A 21,125-nucleotide genomic window follows, 5' to 3' on the forward strand; every position below is an offset into this window, starting at 1 on the left:
GTCTCGCAATCCTGTCTCACATGCCAAGACTAAGCCCATAGAGCTCAACACCGTTTTCTTAGGGTAAAGAAATTAACAAAAACATGATTGTGCAACATATCTCTACCACATATTATATTGACTTACTAATCAAATATATCTCTCTCTCCAGTTAGATTTTGGCATCTCAGAGATAAGATACATATGTGGACATGTCATCTCTTCAACAAAGAATGAACATATTTTATAAAGAAAGATAATAGAATATAAACATATAGCATAACCAAACCGTCTCTAGTTGACATATAACTGACTGTATCTTAAATGTAATTAACTATATGAGTCAACACAAGTTAGTGGGATGTTGTAACTAACTTTCAATCAATAACAGAATGAAATCTATTTGTCCGATCAGTATATTTGAATCAATTAATATCCTAATATTACGGCCTCTTTTGATTAGTTAAAAATTGGAGCGGCAACAAGTTACCTTTTCAAGAGACTAAAATGATGAATTTTCCTTGATTAAAATACTAATCAAATCTTAGTTAAATAAGGTAGACGTGTTTAAAATTTTCATTAAAAAGATACTTTTCATTAGACAAATTATTAAAAATTAGAAAAGATTGAAGCACAAATGATTTTCTTAATTTTATGTATCTTGTCCTATTTACCCCTTCATTCATATTTTAGTGCAATTTATAAGGTGAATACGTGCTTAGTTACTCAAAAAGTTGTTTTTTCTTTTTATTAGTCTAAAGTTTGGCAAAAATTAGAATAATAATTACCTTACATATATACGTTTACAGAATATTAATTTAAGAGTCCATAAATGTTCAATTCAGTAAGGGATAGAGAACAAACAACTCATCAATATGCCATAAAAAAACAAACTGCAATTATGGTACATTTGTTTTCCTAAAATCAATAAATTGGTGAAAAAACAAAATCAAACCACATGGGTTTTCTGCACAATCCGCCAGAGGTTAGGAGGTAATCAACAATGGAATAATTCTATAGAATGCTGCCTTGACTAAACACTTAGTAAAAACTAACTAGTATTAGCATCAACCTAAATCAGCAACAGAAAAACTACACTCATCACCCAATAGACAAGAAAAGGCAGTATCGCCGGCCTAACCTCTGAAATCAGGAATCTCTATTGCAAACCAGTCCCAACATGAAATATTGGGAGGAGTGCATAATGTTACTATAAATTAAAGAGGAGAATGTTGCATCTGGTATTTGTTTGAACGAATGCACCTGCAACTAAAGTATAAATGCCCTCCTATTTACTTCCCATGTTGATAACCTATATAACTATGAGTCCACCATTTCATCTTGCAATTCAATTGGAGCGATAAGCCCAGGAATTGAAAGCATTCTTTGCCGTTCTCTTTCTCTCTGGGCTGCAGCCTCTTCTGCATAAAGATCTTTGTTATCCTGCCATGTAGAAAGAACAAGTTAACTTTAGGGTGCTCAAATAAGGTATGCTCCAATCTATCATCATGCTACACTGTATGGTCAAATAATTAACAAGGCATTACCTGAGCTGAAAACTCTTTTGACTGTATAAGAAAATCCCGTATGTGAGTTTTGAATGCGGAGAGATCATTTGTGGAATTAAAGAGTCCATTAACAAATTGGGTAACCTGCAAAATTCATGAAATTAGTCATCTTCTTGCAAAGGAGGGGTTAAATTTTCATTGTTTCTCCCCAATTACCTCCACATTAGTCATGTTGGGAAATGATGTGCTTAAAAGTTTTATCGTGAACTCGCGTACAAAATCAGCATTACTTGGGTATGGATATGGATTTGTAGCAGCATCCCATAAAGGCTCAGTCAGGGCACCAGATTCAGCCTGAAATGCACCAAACTCGTTATTTAACATTTTCTCACTAATAAAAGAAATTTAAAGCAGGATTTAGACGTTACCAGACAAAATAAATGTTGAAGCACCAAGACATGCAATTTGAACCCAGGCTTATGAAAAGTGTCTGTCAAGACAGCAAATATCTCTTGTTCGATTGTCAAAAAATATGTCCGATAAAACTGATTGCTGAACTCCGAAGCCTGTTTTTCATACACAAATAGGCATTCAACCGGCATCCCAAAAGATACGAAAATAAAAATAATATATTAAGAATAAATGAGAAGTAAATCAAGGAGAGGGCAAGAAATCTTCCAAAGCAGGAAAAGCTACACACAATACAATAAAAAAAACTAGAAAAATGTAATTTAAAAAGAACTTTTGGAAGTTAAGAGCAAGTTCTTGAGAAAAAATATATATAAAGATCACACCTGAAATTTGTTCAGCATCTCCAACAACAGATTGAGCCCAGTTTCAGCAATGTTTCTTTCTGTATGCCGAAATGCCCATATGATTGAATCCATAACAAACTTCAGTTGCTGACATATATTACAAACATCAGGTAGATAGCAAATTTTAAAATAGTCATGGTCAACATCAAATGATGACAAATAAATTGATGTGCTATTCGTTTATCATGCAAGAGAAGAGCAAGAAATAAACCTGACTTGACAAGCAGATCAACGCAGGGAAACAATGAGTAGCTATGGCGCGTAGTAAAGAGAAAAATTTTAGCCTGTGCTCTGGGTAATCTTCAAAGTTTTTCGTAATCATCTGCGCAACAGAATAAAAGGATAAATATAGTTCAGTTGTTATTCCACTGCAGGAATCCAACAATTTTACACCATCAGATTTTTCAAAACTGAAAATCAGCGCAAGGGCCACTATAGAAACGATTGTCAACTAGATCACTCAAACCTAGCCAAAAGACAAACAATTACTTACTTCTAGTGTGCACTGGAAAACAGCTTCAAATATGTGAGGGATGTCTTCAATCATAGAACCTTTATATCTACAAGTATGACATAGAAATGAGTGACTTATAATTAAAACAGCTGGTATTAGAATATGCTTCCCAGAGATGTTTTCGGTCAGGGGTAACCATCAGGAAGTAAGACAAAAACAAATGTAGTGCCTACATCAATTATAAATGAAAAAATAAAAATTGGGACAGAAATTTTGCATACTTATTTATAATTGTGGCAAAAAGTGACAAAACCTCTGATTCTCTAGCATCCGGTACATTCCTGGCATAATCTCCCAGAACAGGATCCATCATTGGTGGCACAAATTGTTTTCCAATTTGTGGTTGATCTTCAGCCTTCTCTAAGAATGTCTCGATCAGTTTAAGTATTTCCCTCTTAACCGAACTGCGTCAAGAAGAACACTTACAGAATTGGTACTAATTTGTGATCCAGTTAGAACAATACTAACATAATCATAATTAACCTTACCGCAGAAGTTTAACATATGAGGTTCTAGATGCAAAGGGTCCCCCTTCTGCAATACTTTTTGAGATAAGCTCACTATACATCCTGTTGCAGGGAAAACAATCATGGGACTTAATGTTCACTGAGACAAAATATAACCTAGCCAAATTATTTACTGCTTATTTACTGCTAAAACTAAGTCCCACACCAAAACAATATAAAGACTTAGAAGCAAACAAAAGATACCTGTACACGTTCAACGTGTCCAAAAAGATCAATGTGATTTGGGGCAGGAAATATGTTCCTAAAGAAGATGCAACACTTGTATTCGTCTGCAATTTGGAAGTGACATCAATAACAAGCTTATTATCATATTAGGAGATAAAACCAAGAAAAACTACAGACCATGAAAATGACAATGGATAAAAATAAATAGAGAAGAAATAAAAAACTAATCATGTAACCAAAAATGTAAAAAGTTTTGAATAAATTAGTCAAGCCCCTCAAATGCTCCCCAAACATCCCATATAAAACCTAATGTGTAGACATAAATGTTGAACTTTATAGAGTAAAGATCAAACAACAAATCAAGGAAATAACATTTCACACTAAAAGTAACGACGAAGTTATACCTGCAATATATTAAGCACAGTTCGGATGACATCTTGATCCTTAAGGAAATCAACATTTTGACGTGCCTGTCCAATAATTTCCAGCCATTTCTGCAGAAGAAGATTATCGAGATATATATAACATTATAACACTTGGATCACTACAAATAATGTGGCGTTCATTAACCTAACATTAAAAGGATATTGGTAATAATTTTATGGCTACTCTAGAAAGAAAAGAACCTGATACGGAAGCACCATCAACCGCTGAAGATACTCATCTCTCTTCTGTGAATCAGACTCTGCTTGAATCATGCTGCCAACCTACAACAGGATATGTGCAACAAAAGTATCAAGATACAGTATAGTACAAAAAATTACAATCAAAGAATTTAAGATAAAAGAGAGATAGATGGTTACAGATTCATAGAAAGTGTGTATTTGATGGGGTTCAAGGTCTGCAATTGTAGTTGGAAGGCCAGATAAGAGTTCAGACACAAATGGCTCATTCTCCCCAACCTGAAATAATGACCACAGTTATTATGTTTATTTTTAAAAAAATATCAAGAGCTGAATACGTACTTAAGAGACAAACAAAAGTTTCCTTTGGGAATATAACAAATAAGGAGAAGTAGCCCATTTTACCTGGGTAATTACAAACTTTCGCCTACACTTTTGGACTATTTTCAAAAATGTATCACAGGCCATATCCTGATACAGATACATGAAACAATAACAAAATTAAGCTTAAATAACTCCAAGAGAAGATGTTTTCTATACATACAAAATATTTTGAACATCAAAGAATGTCTCAGTTTAAATTATTTAAATAAGACACATACTTCAAGATATACATGGATTTTTATAATCTAATGCAGTACCACAAGATACTGAAAAATTAATACAGTTTCTTTAAGATTTATGATAAATTACAAGGCCTAATAAGTAACAACTCAGAAGTAAACATGAAGAAGTATTCATATTCTTAATACACTAGAAATATAAGATGTCGTAATCATACTTAAAATCAAACATGAAAATACAGCATCTCAAATTGAGTCATTTGACAACAAAAATAACATGACACATGAAAAACTACCACAGACTAGTTTAATTTAATCAAATTATACAAGCATCACTTGAGATAACAGACATCTAGAGACTGGCAGAAAACCTAAAGGAAGAAAATAACAACCTGAACTCCAGGATGTGTTTCATGCATAAACTCAAACAACTTGTTCACAACAGTTTTTAGAAACTTCCAATGAGCTCTTAAAAACCGTGGATACTGCCCTACAACATACCTGCCAACAGACAAGACTATATATTATTCAACAACGAAACAGAAACTTCGACAAATAGCACATGAAAACAAACAAATCTTACATGATATTACTTGCAATAACAGCTTTGTTATCTTTGCCTTTTGTTATTTCACAAAGATTTAATAAATCACGAATGACCAAAACCAAAAATCTGTTTTCCTGCAACAAAAGCAAGACTTGATCATTTGAGCTATAGATGCTAAAAACTAAATATTAGATCCAATAAAAGAATCTACAAGAGAAACACTGATATCAAACAAATTTAATCAGAAAAAATATCGGATAAAAATATAAAATTGAGTTGCATGCACACAAAAACTAAAGTTTGAGAGTCCATGCTAAAAGTCATAAAAAATATATATTGAAGACATCAGGACTCCGCTGTAAGTCAGTAACAGAAATCCGTACAGCCAAAACAAAATTTAATAATCACTTATGTGGAATTCACCAATTAAATAATTGCACCAAGTTCACTGAACATAAAAGCCTGGAATTCTGCTAACTTGCAAAGTAGCGGGGAACAAAGATGTGTTAGACTTGCTCCTATGTCACAAACTAATATGTTTTACGGTCAAGGGTAGAGAATTGAGAAAACTGTTTATGTCATCATACTTTCACCAGAGTCATCAGTTCAAAAATCAAAATAGCAGCACTATATCTGTTACTACATGTCGCAATAGGTGGCTGCTGTGGAGGCCCATTCTTGCTGCAACTGTTGAAACACAAACTGCAGCCAATGTATCAGGAATCAGGGTATTGTGGCCATATTCTCTAGCTAAACCCGGGTTTTATCCATACACTTGGCCGCCAATCTCTCGAGTCTTCAATTCAATTTTCTGGATGATCGCATATTTCAGTGAATTTGGGAATTCAAAAAAAAAAAAAGGTTTGAAATTTTTGTCAATCAGTCACGTAAAAAAACTGACCAGTCTATTGTATGATGATTAGACCCAGTGACCCGTTCCTTGCTTTCTTACCCCCTCTCCCACACTGCTGATACCTGGTGATCCACTCCCTCTCTCTGTTCAGTTCTTTCCTCACGGTTTTCTGTTTTTTTCTTGTGTAATGCTCATACTTCTTCTTCCTTAGTTCACATTCTCCTAGTTATTAATTGATGTGTTCGGGTATTTTTCTTTTAAACTCATAATATTCCCTTTTTCTTTCTACTCTATTCTTGTACTTATCATTTTACTTCACAAACGAGGTGTTTATAGATTTTAAACTACAATTTCGGGAAAAAATTTCACCGGGAGGCAATGGGTCAGCCGGGATTTTTTTTTACCATTCCTATATTAATATTTTATTATAAATATTACCAATTATGAATATCTTAATAGTGAGAAAAACAACAATCTAGTGTTGAATGTTAATGTGCAGAATCCAATCATCCCACTATTCGTACACATAATGACATGGGATTTATAACAAGGATTCAGACAAGGTATACAATACCTGTCCTGGACATATATTTAAATAAAACATTCTTCCGATTAATACAAGTGACACAACAAGCAGGGCGATAAAAGAAAAATGGTTTAAGAATATTCTATAATTCCTCATAATATGTTAGAACCAATAGTCTAATACAAGTAATGGAAAATAGGAGTTTGCTGAACAACGCATATTAGTTTATTTGTAATACCTGTTCTTCTATCATGGAACCTGAGATAGATCCTATTGCCCAGCACAATGTGTTCAAAGTGTTCCATGTCAAATCTTTACTACTTAGTTGCTTATTTAATTTTCCAAGCATCTGTACATTACAACACATTAGACCATTGCATTAAGGAGTGCTATTTATAAAAGGCGCAAATGTAAATTTCATGACAATTTATAGGTAAATCATATAACTCGAAATGAAAACATATTTGTGTAGCATTAACTAAATCTCAGTCAAACAATAATTTTATTGTTAAAGAATAATGATGAGACAAATTTCTATCCCAATTTGGCCATTAGATGAAAAAAAATACTAAATAGCTCGTAAACGATATAAATCTCCATATAATAAAATTTAAAATGCATACTGTCAAAACCAGCTGTACAAGTGTTTAATTAGTTGTATATTTTATATTTAAATAGGATTAAACTCTCATAAATAGGATTTGATTAGCTGAATAATGTGTATGTATTTATAGAAATTATTGGCCCTTAGTTATAGAATTGAAACAGGGCAGTGATTAGTATTTATTAGGAATTTCCTTTTCTAAATACATTGTATCCTATTTAAGAGCACAGGCTGCTCTATCATAATAACAGAAAAATTATCTCTGTCATGGTATCAAAGCCTATCGATCGGACCCTGACCGCCCACCGTTAATATCCACGCACCAAGCCCAAAAAGAGTGTTGGGCGTGAGGGTGTGTATTAGGAAGATTCTAAAGTGTATTAGGAAGATCCTAAAGTCCCACATTGGTTGGAGATAGAGCATTGAAAGAGTATATAAAGAGGGACACTCCTCACCTTACCAACCGGTTTTGTAAGGATGAGTTAGGTCAACAAGATAAAATCAGTTCTTTCTGATTCACATACCTGCTTTTCAGTATCCTGATGATCCAGATGTGCCAAGTAAATAAGAGTTTCCCTCATAATCTGTATAATGATTGAACTTGGGTTAGTACAAAATGCTTGAGAGAAAGAACCAACAAACCTAATCTACAGAGATATTTACACAGTATAGAAGAAATTAATTCAAATTCAAATAATATATGTATACTAACATTATTTAACCTAGAAATGTCTCAAATTTAACTTGTATAAATCATCAACTACAATATAATGTTCAGATGAAAATGGCTTCAAGACTGATTGTGTCCATCTATATGTTAATACTAGTCAGATTTAGCCTTACTACCTTGTACTGAACGAGAACATCACTGTCTTTCATGGTTTCCCGGACTATATTCCCATTTTCATCTTCAACTATGAGAACCTCTTCTGGTTTAGCCATACGACAGATCATAAGCATCCTCAACTTAGACATGGGACCAGCATAAAGCTGTCGGCGCTGAAGAGGCTGGCCATCAACCATACCAGGAGGCGTTACTGACACCTGTTAATTCAATTATGAATATAGACAAATGTCATTCTAAGAAAGGTGAAAATCGTAGGATCACAAGAGATATTCAGACTAAAATATATATATGTTAAGCAAAAATATAATGTTGCAAGATATATTGAAGCTCCTAGAAAACAAAAAAAAAAATTTAATACTACAAAGTCTATAGTTCCTAGGAACATGAATGAATACCATATTTCTACACAATGTATACCCCAAAATCATGGTTGCTGGCTTAAGACCTACTGATCCAAACTCTATCTTGCAAACTCAATTTACAATAGTAATCAAATAAAATTAAACCAAATCAGAACAGATTGTGTATACAAAACAAACAGTATGGAAAAATTGCAGTGGTTTGCTTATAGTTTTATTGAATAAATTTATCAAGACAAGGAGAATAGAGTTACAGAGGGATACAAAGATAAGAAAAATTCATTAAAAAGGGGGGAGAAGCAAGCAACAAAAAACAAAACACATCAATAGTGAATGATGACAGAAATATCTGCCAAGTTACAAGCAAATGGTGACGAACAGTGAACATTCAACAAAAACAGCAGCATCAACTCTCAATGTTCCATGTGTGTGTGTGTGTGTGTGTGTGTGTATATATATATATATATATATATATATATATATATATATATATATATTACAACACCAAGTACACTAATAGAAAGAATCCTATCTTGCTACACATAAGTGTATTGGTTGTGGAAAAGAAATAGTTGGATTCTAACCATCAAGGAACAAAGATTTGATGCATCATTAGAGAGAGTACCTGAGATCCCATCATGTTTGTGGCTGCTGCAGCAGAATTCTCCAAGCTACGGTTTGGCTGAAAAAGTTCTGACACCAAGATATTCCAATAGTCCAGACAGACCTTGTATTTTTTACAAATAAACGAAATATAAGACTAGTGCATATTGAGAACAGGAGGAAGAGAAATGAATATGCATGCAAGATAAAGTCATAAAAGGCTACTGGAATGGGGATGCTTTTGGGGATAAGAGAGAAGAAAGCTCTATCAACATAACTTGCGGAATGAGCACATAAAGTCTGATTACTCATAAGATTAAAAACATGCAGAGCAATGAAACATATATTAACATCATACCTTGAAAACCTCAGTATCGTCCACATATGAGATGTTGATAAGATATTCAAGACCCAATAGTAAAGTAGAGATATTCTCTTGAGTGGATTCCAGAATTCGGATGTGAACCTGCATAAACAGATAAAAATGTTTTTAGAGTAAGTGTGTGACACCAATCAAGCATACAGGAAACCTAATATGGGAGCAAAAGAGAGAAGGAGGAGGATAAGGTGCCACACAGTATAGAAAAGGAAATTTGGGCACCACAGTATAAGATCCGAAAATAAGGGTCCAATTTCAAATATGCCATATTTGATATTGTGAATTCTTGAGGTACAATTGCTTATATACATACTAATCCTGCACCAACGGCAGTGTTTATCCTACACCCACTGATAACTGGCTTGAGACAGTTACAAATCAGTTTAAGCTGATGCCTGGCAATGAGCCGGCAAGGACCATATAAGCAATAATAAAGCTAGTTATGCTCACACATAAGAAAGGTCTACTTCTTCCGTCTGGTTCCATTATGTTTCATTATTATATACTTATTTATATAAGAGAAAATCCCAGAAAGACGTCAAACAGGGAAAATAAACCCTACCTTGTAAAATAAGGTGAAGAACAGTGCCAAATTCTGTATAAATGCCTAGACAGACAGTGCAAAAAAATTAATGTCAGATCACAAATAATTCAGTAAATCAAGCTTCTTATTTTCAGAAAATTGCAAAGACTCACTTGTTCCTCACTTGAACCATGCGCATATGCCTCGGGCATATTTGTAGTAGGAGGGAGTATGGTCTGATGCATTAAACATATTATCATCCCAAAATCAGCCACACAATTTATAAATTATTTTATACAATCAAAATATAACAAAATAGATACATGACTACAATGCTGCACAGAGACAAAAAGAAAAATGCAGCATGAGTATGTGGAACAAAATGAAAAGCTGTTTAAATTAACCTTACCTGCAACTGAACCATGAAGATGTTATACATCTTAATATATTGTGCATCATAGAAATTCCCAAATTGAAGGGATGCCACCTGTGAATATAATATAAAATATGAATAATAATAGCCTTGAAACTTGAAAGTTCAAAGTAAATGCAAAAGCACTAGGAAAAGGGACCATACCTCGGTTAAACATTGCAATGTCAGGTTTCGATATGCTGGCATTGTGAAAAACTTCAGTAATGTCTCAAGCTGTAATTAACACAAATACCAATAGGTCTCAGATTGCTCCATGGCAGTGTAATACGGAATTAAACAGGCATGTATACCTACCATTGATGATTCAAATATATAGCCCAGGGGAATCCAGGATAGGAAAGCATGCAATGTAGACAGTGTTGCACGTATGAGTTCAGTTCGTTGGGAAACTGACAACACATATAAGCATAACTCATGTATGAGCTGAAATTCACTGCAAACAACCATGTGTAATTCTTAGCAATGTAAAGGCACTCCATAAAGAGTAAAAGTAGACAAATTACATTAAATAACTGAACTGCCAACAAGCTAAAACATCTAAAGCCAGAACCAGTTTGAGAATCAGTAATTGAACCCAACAGTTGGCGTGTTTTCAGCTAATTAAAACCACAATATAGACTTCTTTAGGGAAAAAGCTAATTTACAATATCTATCATTGAGAAATAATAATTACAGAAACCATTGTCCAGCCCACAACCCGTGTGGGCTACCCTAGGACCCATTGTTTCCCACCTCAATGGTGGGCCCTCCTTACTCCTTAGAACAAAAACAATTGCCAAATCTCCAAGCTTATGTAAGGGGAAATGAAATAACACCCAAAAATATCATGTTAGATACAAAAGTTATTAACTGTTACCTATTCAATGATTGTTTAAGCTCTCTAATTTTCTGCTGAGTCATCTCTCCTCTTGAAAAATCAAAAACCTCTTCACTCAAAAGCTGAAAGAACATTTCACAATGTTACTGACTGATTGAAGGAACATAATTCAACAAAAATAAAGATAAACATACCTTCAATATAGCCATACAATTCTCACAGATAGTTTCACTAGTTTTAGCTGCTGAAACAAGGTCGGGAATAAAGTTTCGCCATCTCGCTGGCCACTCATGCTTCAAAATCTACATATATATTGAACATTATATAAAATGCTATAGCTTGCAAAGTTTTAGATAGATAACAAAGAAATATTGCAAATCTAGATTTTTAAAGACGAAGGAAAAATAAATCCAAATCTCCGTATAAATACCAGAAATAAAATGAAGAAATATATAACTTTCATCAAGATAGATAAAGCAAAAGAGCTGAATAACTGTTTGAGAATAACAGGAACAGATCAATTTAAATGATAGAAGGGAAATGCAAGGCCCATTTTACCTGAACTAATATAATATTGAGTTTGTTGACATACAACCGCTCTGTTCGAAATGAGGCCTCATTGCCAGAAAGCTGTGCAAGATAGGTAAATAATGGAATAAAGGATACATAATTATTATAAGTATTGATAAAACAACAAACAAAGTCAGACTAGCTCATGTATCAGCTTCCACCATGTAAGTGATACCTGTACAATAACATCGGATATGAAGTTTTTCATTCCATCCCGTTGCTCAACTGGTAATGCATTCCATCTATATTTAATTACACCCTCTAGCACCTGTATTTGCAAGCATAGGGAAAATAAATACTGAGAAAGGCAGCTAAGAATAAAATTATGGTATCAAAGTAAAGAACTTGTTTTTAATAATCATTACTTCGGCAGCACTGACAACAATGATGGATGCAGAGGTAAAAAGGAAAAATAAACCATGTAGAGTGAAAATAAGCAAATGGAAAACATGATACATAAGTACAAAAGTTCATAGTTATATCTAACAAAGTGATACATAAATTAGTATTGAAGATTGATCTCGCAGCCCATTTATGACTTTGACATTTCTCCCTCCATGTCCACCAAGGATACATCAGGAGTACAAAGAAAGAAGAAACGAATCTCAAAGAAGCTGACATTGGTAGAGATAGCGTATCACCGAAGAGAATAGCACCAAAGACACTTGAGGGACTTTCCAGCAAGTTTATCTTTACTTTGAGTAAGGTCATGAACAAAACATGTGCTTCCGGAGGCTTAGAATGGTAGAAAATATATATGGTGTTGGGGAAACAAAATAGAATGTAGTACCGGATTGTCAAGTACATAGGAGGGCAAGAGATTGTTTAAATAGCAAGTTGTAAGGATCACGTGTCCCTAAAAATGAGTAGGTGCATTATTGTGAAAGAGTATGGTACGAGCCGATTCAACTAAATGTCAATTCTTTCTCTCAGCAACATTGTTTTGTTGAGGAGTACGAGCACATGAGGTTTGATGAAGGATAACTTGGGAAGTCAAAAGATTGCAAAGACCTAAACAAAAATGCAAGCACTATCACATCACAATATTTTACTATGGGTACAAAATTGTGTTTATGTTTTAGCAAAAGGCAATAGGATTACTAGTCCGAGCAATATGTGATGTAGTTTGCATTTGTGCCTTCAATCGGAGGTTACTTATTATACTTTCTGGTAGAAAGTGAGACTTGACCACTAATGTCAGAGGCTTGAATTTGAGCGACATTTGCGACTTTGGGTTGCAATTGACTAGCTTTTGTTCAGCATTGTGCCTCAACATGGCCAAAAAAATTCAAGAGCTACAACGAGGTCGAATACAACTATTGCCACATCCTCCTCCTCTACCATTTCGTTGATAAGAATGAGATGAGCAATAGCGTCAACTGGCACATTGAGAGAAGCAGGGGCTTGAACAGAAGCAGAAAGGGCTGAGAGATGTTGCAGTTGCTCGCAAACAATGTCATATGAGGGGACAAGAGCGCTAGACGGAATTTGGTTGCGAGTTGAATCAAGGTTTGGTGTAAGACCACCAAGTGCCAGAGCCATACAGAATTTTGCCGTTTGTTCAACATGTTTGTCAGCATTGAATTCAAAGAATGTGAATTATGTTTATGGTTTATTTATGATACAAAAGTTAATACTTAATATACTAAACCTTATCTATACTATTAATAGCTCTTCAGCAATATTTAATATGGAAAATAATCATTATAATCACTAATCTCATATTCCTAATCAAATAAGGAAACAAAATATGAAATAAGAGAAAATAAGAAAAGGGAAATGATGGTTAGTACGAATCAAAATTCGCTAACCCAGTACGACGACAAGGTGTATTCCACCTAATTCCTAGTATACAATATTTAATTTTTAAATTATTAGCTGCTGGTAATAAAAGTAACGTCAGCCACGTCCTTGTTCATTGCTTTCGACGAATAAATTGTCGTACCATATAGCAAAGCCCATAAGAAAATTAATATTGCAATATAATCTAAGATACTCATGGGATAAGAACAAGATCTGATTAGATAATTTTCATATAATCCTTAATCTAAATCTTGAGTTTACTAAACTTTGAGATTGTTACAAATATATCCTTAGAAAAAGTATATATGATCCAAAGAGTATAATTTAAGATTATAGATTAAGGATAAGGTTGTTTTCATTAGGACCGTCCAAGGGCCAACGTGATTCCCAGGGACTGTCATGGGACCAAGCTGATTCTTTGGGATGAGTCAGAGCCATGCTGACTCTATGAGACTGCTACGGGCCAAATACTGATTCTTTAATATAGCCACATGACCAAGCTACATCTGAGATTAGCACAAGGCTAGGCAGAACTTAAGCAAAAAGGGTAGATTCTTGTAGAAATAGTAGCGGGACTCAAATAGTGCATACAGGGCATGATGGGGACACCGGCCAAAAGAAGACATTGAAGACTGTCTGAAAATCAGTGTTTCAATGAGATGCACCATGCATCCAACTGTAGCCGAGATAATACGGTAAAGAAAGACTTATCAATCAAGAAGGCTGGTTTATTTTTTGAAACACAGTCACGTAAAATGGAATATACAAAAATTGGGCCAGTGGGTTCAAATATATAAAAATGGGAGGAACAAAATAAAAATAAAAAACTCAGGATAATAATTGTAATATATTAAGCCTCAATGTGACATCTACACACATGAGTCTGCCACTGATTAAGATTTTGTCACCCTTATGAGTTAGTTGATCAATTGAATAGTGACTGTATACAACCAATAGGCAAAGCGGTAAACCAGGTTTAGAATAGTGATCCATACACAATTAATTGGTCAGCTGGATTACAATTGTTCAATGACCAAACTTTAACTCTTGTTCATCCAATAGGTGACAAGCGTTAAGGTTTGGTCATTATAAATTGAAAGATTCCTATTGATCTTGTTAAGAGTCCCACATTGGACAATATATGACATGAACATGTCCTTATAAAGTGGGGGCAATCCTCACCCTACAAGCCGGTTTTGTAGGGTTGAGTTAGGCCCAACCACACTTCTTAACATGGTATCAGAGCCTCGTTTAAGATCCGGTGGGCCACCTTCTATGGTTTCCGCTATCGGGCCACCCGCCATTTATTTCCACGCTCCAGTTGTCTAGTCCTGGGCGTGAGGGGGTGTGTTAAGAGTCCCACATCGGACAATATATGACATGAACATGTCCTTATAAAGTGGGGGCAATCCTCACCCTACAAGCCGGTTTTGTAGGGTTGAGTTAGGCCCAACCACACTTCTTAACAGATCTGATTGCCTATTTAATATTAAGATTAGTCAGCGTGATAATTGCCAAGGTTTAAAACAAAGATCCGCAACTAGGATTATGACTGCAGTGTCAAATTGTCAAGTTTTTAAGACCTCGCTAATAGCACAATATGACTGCAATTGTCTGCAATATCAAGGACCGCTTTGCAATCGCAATTTAAAACCATGTAATTATTATGCCATATTATGGGAACAATCTAAACTCTTTTATTACTTGAGCACGAGGATACATTTGCTTTTGGGGTTCTCAAGCATAAAACAACAAATAACTTAAAAACTAACCTGCAAAGCAAAGAACTTGGTATTAAGATTCTGAGTGTTCTGTAAAATATGCATGACTTGAAGCCACATATCTGGATTGTTTTGCAAATCCCGCAAAATCTGGTCAGCAGCAGTTCTCTGCATTATATAGAATGTAAAGAATCGCCGTTAATAAAATTCCAGTATTCAAATTTTAAAACAAAATAAGTAAAAAATTTAAACAGATATAAATAATTTCACTCATCAATTATACTTCCCAACTCTTTCTAAGTAAAACAATAGTGTTTTCAAACAATATCACCCACAAATGTATAATTAGAGACACGAAAACAAATTCACAGTCGAAAATAAATAATTAAATAAATAAATTCCTAATAGCCGTTGATAACAAAATACGCAGAAGAAAAGAGTAATAAACCCTAACTCTTAAATTTCCTTAACGTTTCCCTATCATCAAACATTGGAAAACACCAAATAGTGAAGAAACGATAACTAGATTGGGACTGAACCAAACCAAAAATTGATGAGTGAAGTAAAAGAGTTCACTAATGAGTGAAATAGAACAAAATGTTGAGTATATACGAAGGTGAAAACGGAGATAAACCTGTTCTTTAGATCCGGTGCCATAGAAGGCATCGACAGTGGCGTCGAGCAAGGGGACATCAATTGGTTGGGACAAATCTCTGAGTTTCTCGGCGGCCATGACGAAGGAGGAGAGTGATAAACCCTAGAAAGTGAGTGAGGAAGATAAACGCGATTGCGGGAGGGAGAAAAACGAAAAGGGAAGGGAGGGAAGAAGAGAAGAGAGAAGAAGAGAAGAGAAGGAGGGAGAGAAGGTTTTTGGAGTTTTTATAGTGAAGAAATAGCTTGAATTTGAAGCAGAGTTTGAATTTTTGGGTAATATTTTTTTATTTATTAATAATTAATTTTATTTTTTATTTTGTTGCTCGTTTAAAAAGGGTAGTGAGTTTGAAACGCTATCATAAGACTAAGCGAGCGAGCGCCTCGCTATTTTAATTTTATTTGACTTGTTTTTATTTTATTTTATTTTGTTTTTCACTTTTTTTAAATTGTTAGTCTTCGGATTTAGTTCATGTTTTGATTGGTGGAATGAGACTAAATGAAATAAAATAATGTTATGTTTTATTGTTAGATTGTTAGATTAGTATAAAAAGAATGAAATTGAGTGAAACAAAATACATTTTATCTATTTTTTTTCAATTTAGATGAAATATCATTTTATTATATTTCATTTTAAAATATATAAATAATAGAATAAAATATTTATTCTACTCCACTCTATCCAACTCTATTTCAATTTGTTTCATTTTGTTCCACTCTATTCGTTTTGGGATATTCAAAATTTGTTAAGAGATGAAATTATATTTTAATATTAATCATGTTTACTATATTTTTTACATATTGGGGTCAAATAATACAAATAGTTTGCTTGTGACGGTCTCTTATTGATATTTTATGGATTGGGAGTGAATTTGTTGATATACTCTGAATTTATTTGGTAATGATAGGTCATTTTATTACTCGATGTGTAAGAGTATACACGGTGCGCTAATGGTTGTGGAGAGGAGTGCTTGCTAAAGTGCATACCCGATGCGCTAATGGTTGTGGAGAGGAAGAATCAACGTCGCATCTTTTTTTGTGTCCGATTTTTTCAGGTATATAGAGCAAAGTACGTGCTGTTTTGAGTGTCAACAACATTACATAATGATAGTTGTCAACATCTTGATCAGTTTGTGGAACTAATTAACAGAGGCAGTTGGGCCTCTAAGCGCGTAGTTGTGGTATGGTTTGCCTGCATATGGAGCACTTGGAAGCCAAGAAATGGAAAGATATTTCATAACATCAAAATTTGCATGGATAAAATGTGTGAAGAAGTGAAGTTGTTGTCTTGGAAATGAATGAGCATCAAATCCAACAGTTTGGGATATGTTTTAACTCAATGGTGCTTGAATCCTTGGGCATGCCATGGAAGGTTAGAGGATATATTTGTGAAATTGTGCAAAATCTTAGAATTTCTGGATCCTTTTTGGCTTGGTGTATCTCCTATTGTGTGGTTGGATTTTTTTGATATCTTGTCTGCTTTGGCTTGGGTTTAGGATGTGGATTGGTTGTAATTTTAGGATGCTTTGTTTATAATTTGTGCTTTTTTTTAATTGTTCATGTGTAGCAATTATTTTGAAGCAAATTTTGTGTTGGTGTTAGGGTGTATTATTTTTGTTTATTTTGGTTCTGGTTGTAGTGTTTTGGTGCAACTTTATCTTGGATTCAGGTGTAATGTTTTTAGCGCATCTTGTGGATTTTACCTTTTGGCTTTTCCAAAAAAAAAAAAATACATTGGACAAATAATTTTGTATTCAACCCTATTTGATGTATTTACGTAATGGATAAAATATTGATGTTGATGAATGTAAATATTAAAAAATGGGAAGGGAGAAATATATATAAAGAAAGAAACATGAGGGAGATAATAAAGATAGAGTGGAGAGGGAGAAAAAGAAAGGATGAATGATCTCTCTGGTGATAAGAGGAAGAAATAAGAAAGAAATTAAAAATGCGTGTGTATGTGCCTGCGCGCGCATGTGTGTGTGTGTGTGTGTGTGTGTGTGCGAGGGAGGGGAAGAGAGAGAGAGAGAGAGAGAGAGAGAGAGAGAGAGAGAGAGAGAGAGAGAGAGAGAGAGAGAGAGAGAGAGAGAGAGAGAGAGAGAGAGAGAGAGAGAGAGAGAGAGAGAGAGAGAGAGAGAGAGGAGAGAGAGAGAGAGAGAGAGAGAGAGAGAGGAGAGAGAGAGAGAGAGAGAGGAGAGAGAGAGAGAGAGATGGGGGGAGAGAGTGGGAGAGATAGAGAGATAGGTTTGAAAGAAAATATAAGAAGGGGCAAAGAATGTGTGTGAGAGAGGGATAAGGGGGAAAAGAGAGAATGTGTGTGCATGTGGAGAGAGAGAGAGAGGGAGAGAGAGAGAGAGAGAGAGAGAGAGAGAGGGAGCGGGACATGAGACAGTAAAGTGTTGGTGTTGGTTGAAAATATACATGTTAAAGAAGTCTCACATTGTTTAGTCCTATAAATAAATAGGGAATGCAATGGTTATATAATGGACTCAAGTTCTTCATTACGAAATACATCGTTCAAAAGCATTTTAAGCTTGTCTTGTGTTAAAGTGTTTGAGATGTAGTTAAATATTTGCTTTAGGAAGTGTGGGTGTACTAAGGTCTGGGAGGGGTATATTATATATTGTAATAATTTCCACATGGTGTTATTCTCTGATTGTCATTTGATAACAGTCATGGATTTTCCTTCGATTTTGGAGTTTTCATGTTTTTTCATTGTGTTGTAATTGTGCTCTTTATTTTTACTTATGTCAATTTTCTCAACAAGTATTATCTGAGTCATGGTTCGACTTTGTGGAAGAGTTAGATCATGTTATATGATGTGGGGGATTCGCACATGTAGGAGAGTTTGTTGGGTGCAAGTGTGAGTGGTTAGGTCTCACATCGTCTATGAATGGATGGAATGATGGATTTATAAGAGAGAATACTCATATACCTAATATCTTAAGGTTTTGGATTGAGAAGTAGCTTCTCCCTCTCTTGTGGTACTAAAGAATTGGTCATGTAATTGCATATGGAACATATGGAGGAAGGAGTTTTCTACTCTTAGAAGAATGAGGGATCACCTCATCCATGTGCTCTGCTGCTTGACCGGGCTCTAGGGACTTTAGCTTTGGACCTTGGAAACAACCCATAGCAATTGGCATCATGTCCCTGCTTAGTAGAGCAATGGTTTGCCATGTATCCCCCCACGTCGGGTGCTTGGAAAGAGTAGACGAAGAGTCTTGATGGGACGTCACTTTCGCTAGGAACGGGCACATTAAATATTATCTTTGTAACATGTAGCATTAGGGAATTTTTGCACGTATTCTTACACTAGTTAGTAAACGATACCTCTTGATCTTTTAGGATACCTGAGTGCCTCGAATAACTCACGAGGAGATTTGGATCGTTAATAATGGGGTTTTATATTCCCCATAAAGCAGTTTGTACAATACCATGTGGTTAAGCCAGATATAAAGATTTTTTTGAAGTATTTTTCCCCTTTTTGTCATTTGTGAAATGTAAAAACTCCTTTTCTTTTGTGTCATCAACTTACCTTTTTCTTCTGAGCTCTTCTATGATGGTTTTCTGATTAGTTTCATCTACGACATCTCATTTGGTGGTACATGTGGCACATAAGCGATCAACTCATTTCTTTTAAGATAAGACCTGCATCTTTCTTATTACTTTCACTTCCTTCATTATAAGTATTTTGTGGATAATAAGGTTTTGGGGATCTCTAATGCTCGAACTTTTATTCTTTGTATGTTTAAACGAAGCACTGAATCTTTATTGTTGCTTTTATATTATGTTGTTTCTTCATATTTTTCTTTTCTGTGTTGACAGATTTTTCAGAATGGAGATTCCACCTATTATGCTTAGAAAGGAAAGAGGGACAACTCACCATTGTGGCTAGATCAGTAGATGTTGGACACCACCTCCACTTTCATCTCTGAGAGCGATTTGGATTGTGTTTTCACCTAGGTGATGCTTCACTTTGATCCCGAGGTTCATTTTCCTCCGATTATTCAACTTTGAAAGTTGTTGTCACTACTTTCTTGCCTTTAGAATTAAGGACAATGGACTTGGGTTTCCTTTTGGACTTATCTTTACTATACTCAATATTAAGACTTTAGAGGGAGGTTGTGTGTTATTCTAAGTCAAACTTGTTATGGTCTATTTTCTCTTGTATGAGAGTTACCTTATATTTCTATCTTCCCATGAGACTTCTAAGAATATTCTTAACGATGTTAACATTAGTTTAACTATTGGAATCAATAATTTTATCGTTTTTAGTTGTATAATTCTATTATTTTATTCAATAATTTGTTTTGTTTTTTTTACATCCGCTTTGTTGCTTCTGTTGTGTTTCAGAAGTATGAAAGTGTACTAGTTAAAAAGTACAGGTACATGTGGTATGCCTTAAAGGATAAGGGATACTCAGAGACCTTATAGGATGGTGTTTAGGGTGGTGAGACAAGCCAACTCACGTGGGGTGAGAGGCTTTGTATGTGGGCGTCAAACTTAGGGTGTAATGCTGGTTAAGTTATGATATGCCCATCTCCCGTTAGGGGATAAGTACTTATAAGGGCCCTTAGGCCCAGGGTTTTCTTGGGAATGATAACTACCCACTAGTCAATGGTGGACCGTTGAATCCCTACTTTCTAGGAGAATGTTGTTGGATGAGAATATGGAGTGGGGTAACAGTCTAGAAGAGGGTGAATACACTAAAAATAAAAATTCATCTGATTTTCCAAAATGGATTATCAAAGGTTTTTTTATATTTGCGCGCGAAATACTTAGAGTGAAAAAATGAGAATTATACTTTTATTGAATTTTATCACTTCGACAAATACACAATTCACAAAACTCATAGATTGTTCAACAATGAGTAATTGAACTATTGTATATTACACAATATGTGTCTTACGATAATTCAATTGTGATAAAATTCTAACAACACCAGTTACATAGAATTTAATCACCACAAAAGGTTTTCCCTTTTCTTTGAGAAACGTTGCTCGTCTCGTAAGGATGTTGAGGAATCAACTTGTCTTGTTTTGATGGAAAAAGGTATGGATATTTTAGTTTTTTGTGGGTAAATATACACGTGTGATGCATATGCATACTGCTAAAATGAAATTCAAAGTTATGTTATGCATGGATGCAAGAAGAGAATGTACGATGCAATTTAAATAGTCCGCGTACGG

General features: G+C 34.7%; 1 protein-coding gene across 1 annotated transcript; it reads right to left on the reverse strand.

The window, feature by feature from the left end:
- Positions 1–829: 829 nt before the first annotated feature.
- Positions 830–16,187, reverse strand: LOC131652538 (protein EXPORTIN 1A-like). The gene is made up of 32 exons (XM_058922420.1): positions 15,914–16,187; positions 15,331–15,447; positions 11,931–12,023; positions 11,744–11,815; positions 11,380–11,487; positions 11,225–11,307; positions 10,663–10,801; positions 10,513–10,581; positions 10,345–10,422; positions 10,109–10,171; positions 9,975–10,019; positions 9,392–9,499; positions 9,056–9,157; positions 8,071–8,268; positions 7,749–7,808; positions 6,859–6,969; positions 5,278–5,375; positions 5,087–5,195; positions 4,537–4,602; positions 4,312–4,410; positions 4,135–4,215; positions 3,913–4,002; positions 3,527–3,612; positions 3,305–3,385; positions 3,038–3,220; positions 2,796–2,862; positions 2,514–2,624; positions 2,282–2,389; positions 1,916–2,053; positions 1,704–1,841; positions 1,527–1,631; positions 830–1,422 (listed from the first exon to the last, which is right to left on the reverse strand). Exons 1-32 carry the CDS (start codon positions 16,010–16,012, stop codon positions 1,300–1,302), a joined length of 3,228 nt encoding a protein of 1,075 aa, XP_058778403.1. The 5' UTR covers positions 16,013–16,187; the 3' UTR covers positions 830–1,299.
- Positions 16,188–21,125: the final 4,938 nt, after the last annotated feature.

The sequence above is a fragment of the Vicia villosa genome, linkage group LG2 (assembly GCF_029867415.1).
Source record: "Vicia villosa cultivar HV-30 ecotype Madison, WI linkage group LG2, Vvil1.0, whole genome shotgun sequence".
Classification (NCBI taxonomy): Eukaryota; Viridiplantae; Streptophyta; class Magnoliopsida; order Fabales; family Fabaceae; genus Vicia; species Vicia villosa.

What these genes read in the sequence shown, in the direction of transcription:
- LOC131652538 (XM_058922420.1), bottom strand. Translation starts at nt 16,012, where the DNA reads ATGGCCGCCGAGAAACTCAGAGATTTGTCCCAACCAATTGATGTCCCC. An exon ending in TCAATATTATATTAGTTCAG is followed by an intron (nt 11,488 to 11,743) that starts GTAAAATGGGCC and finishes ATATATATGTAG; the next exon opens with ATTTTGAAGCATGAGTGGCC. An exon ending in TACACACTTTCTATGAATCT is followed by an intron (nt 4,216 to 4,311) that starts GTAACCATCTAT and finishes ATCCTGTTGTAG; the next exon opens with GTTGGCAGCATGATTCAAGC.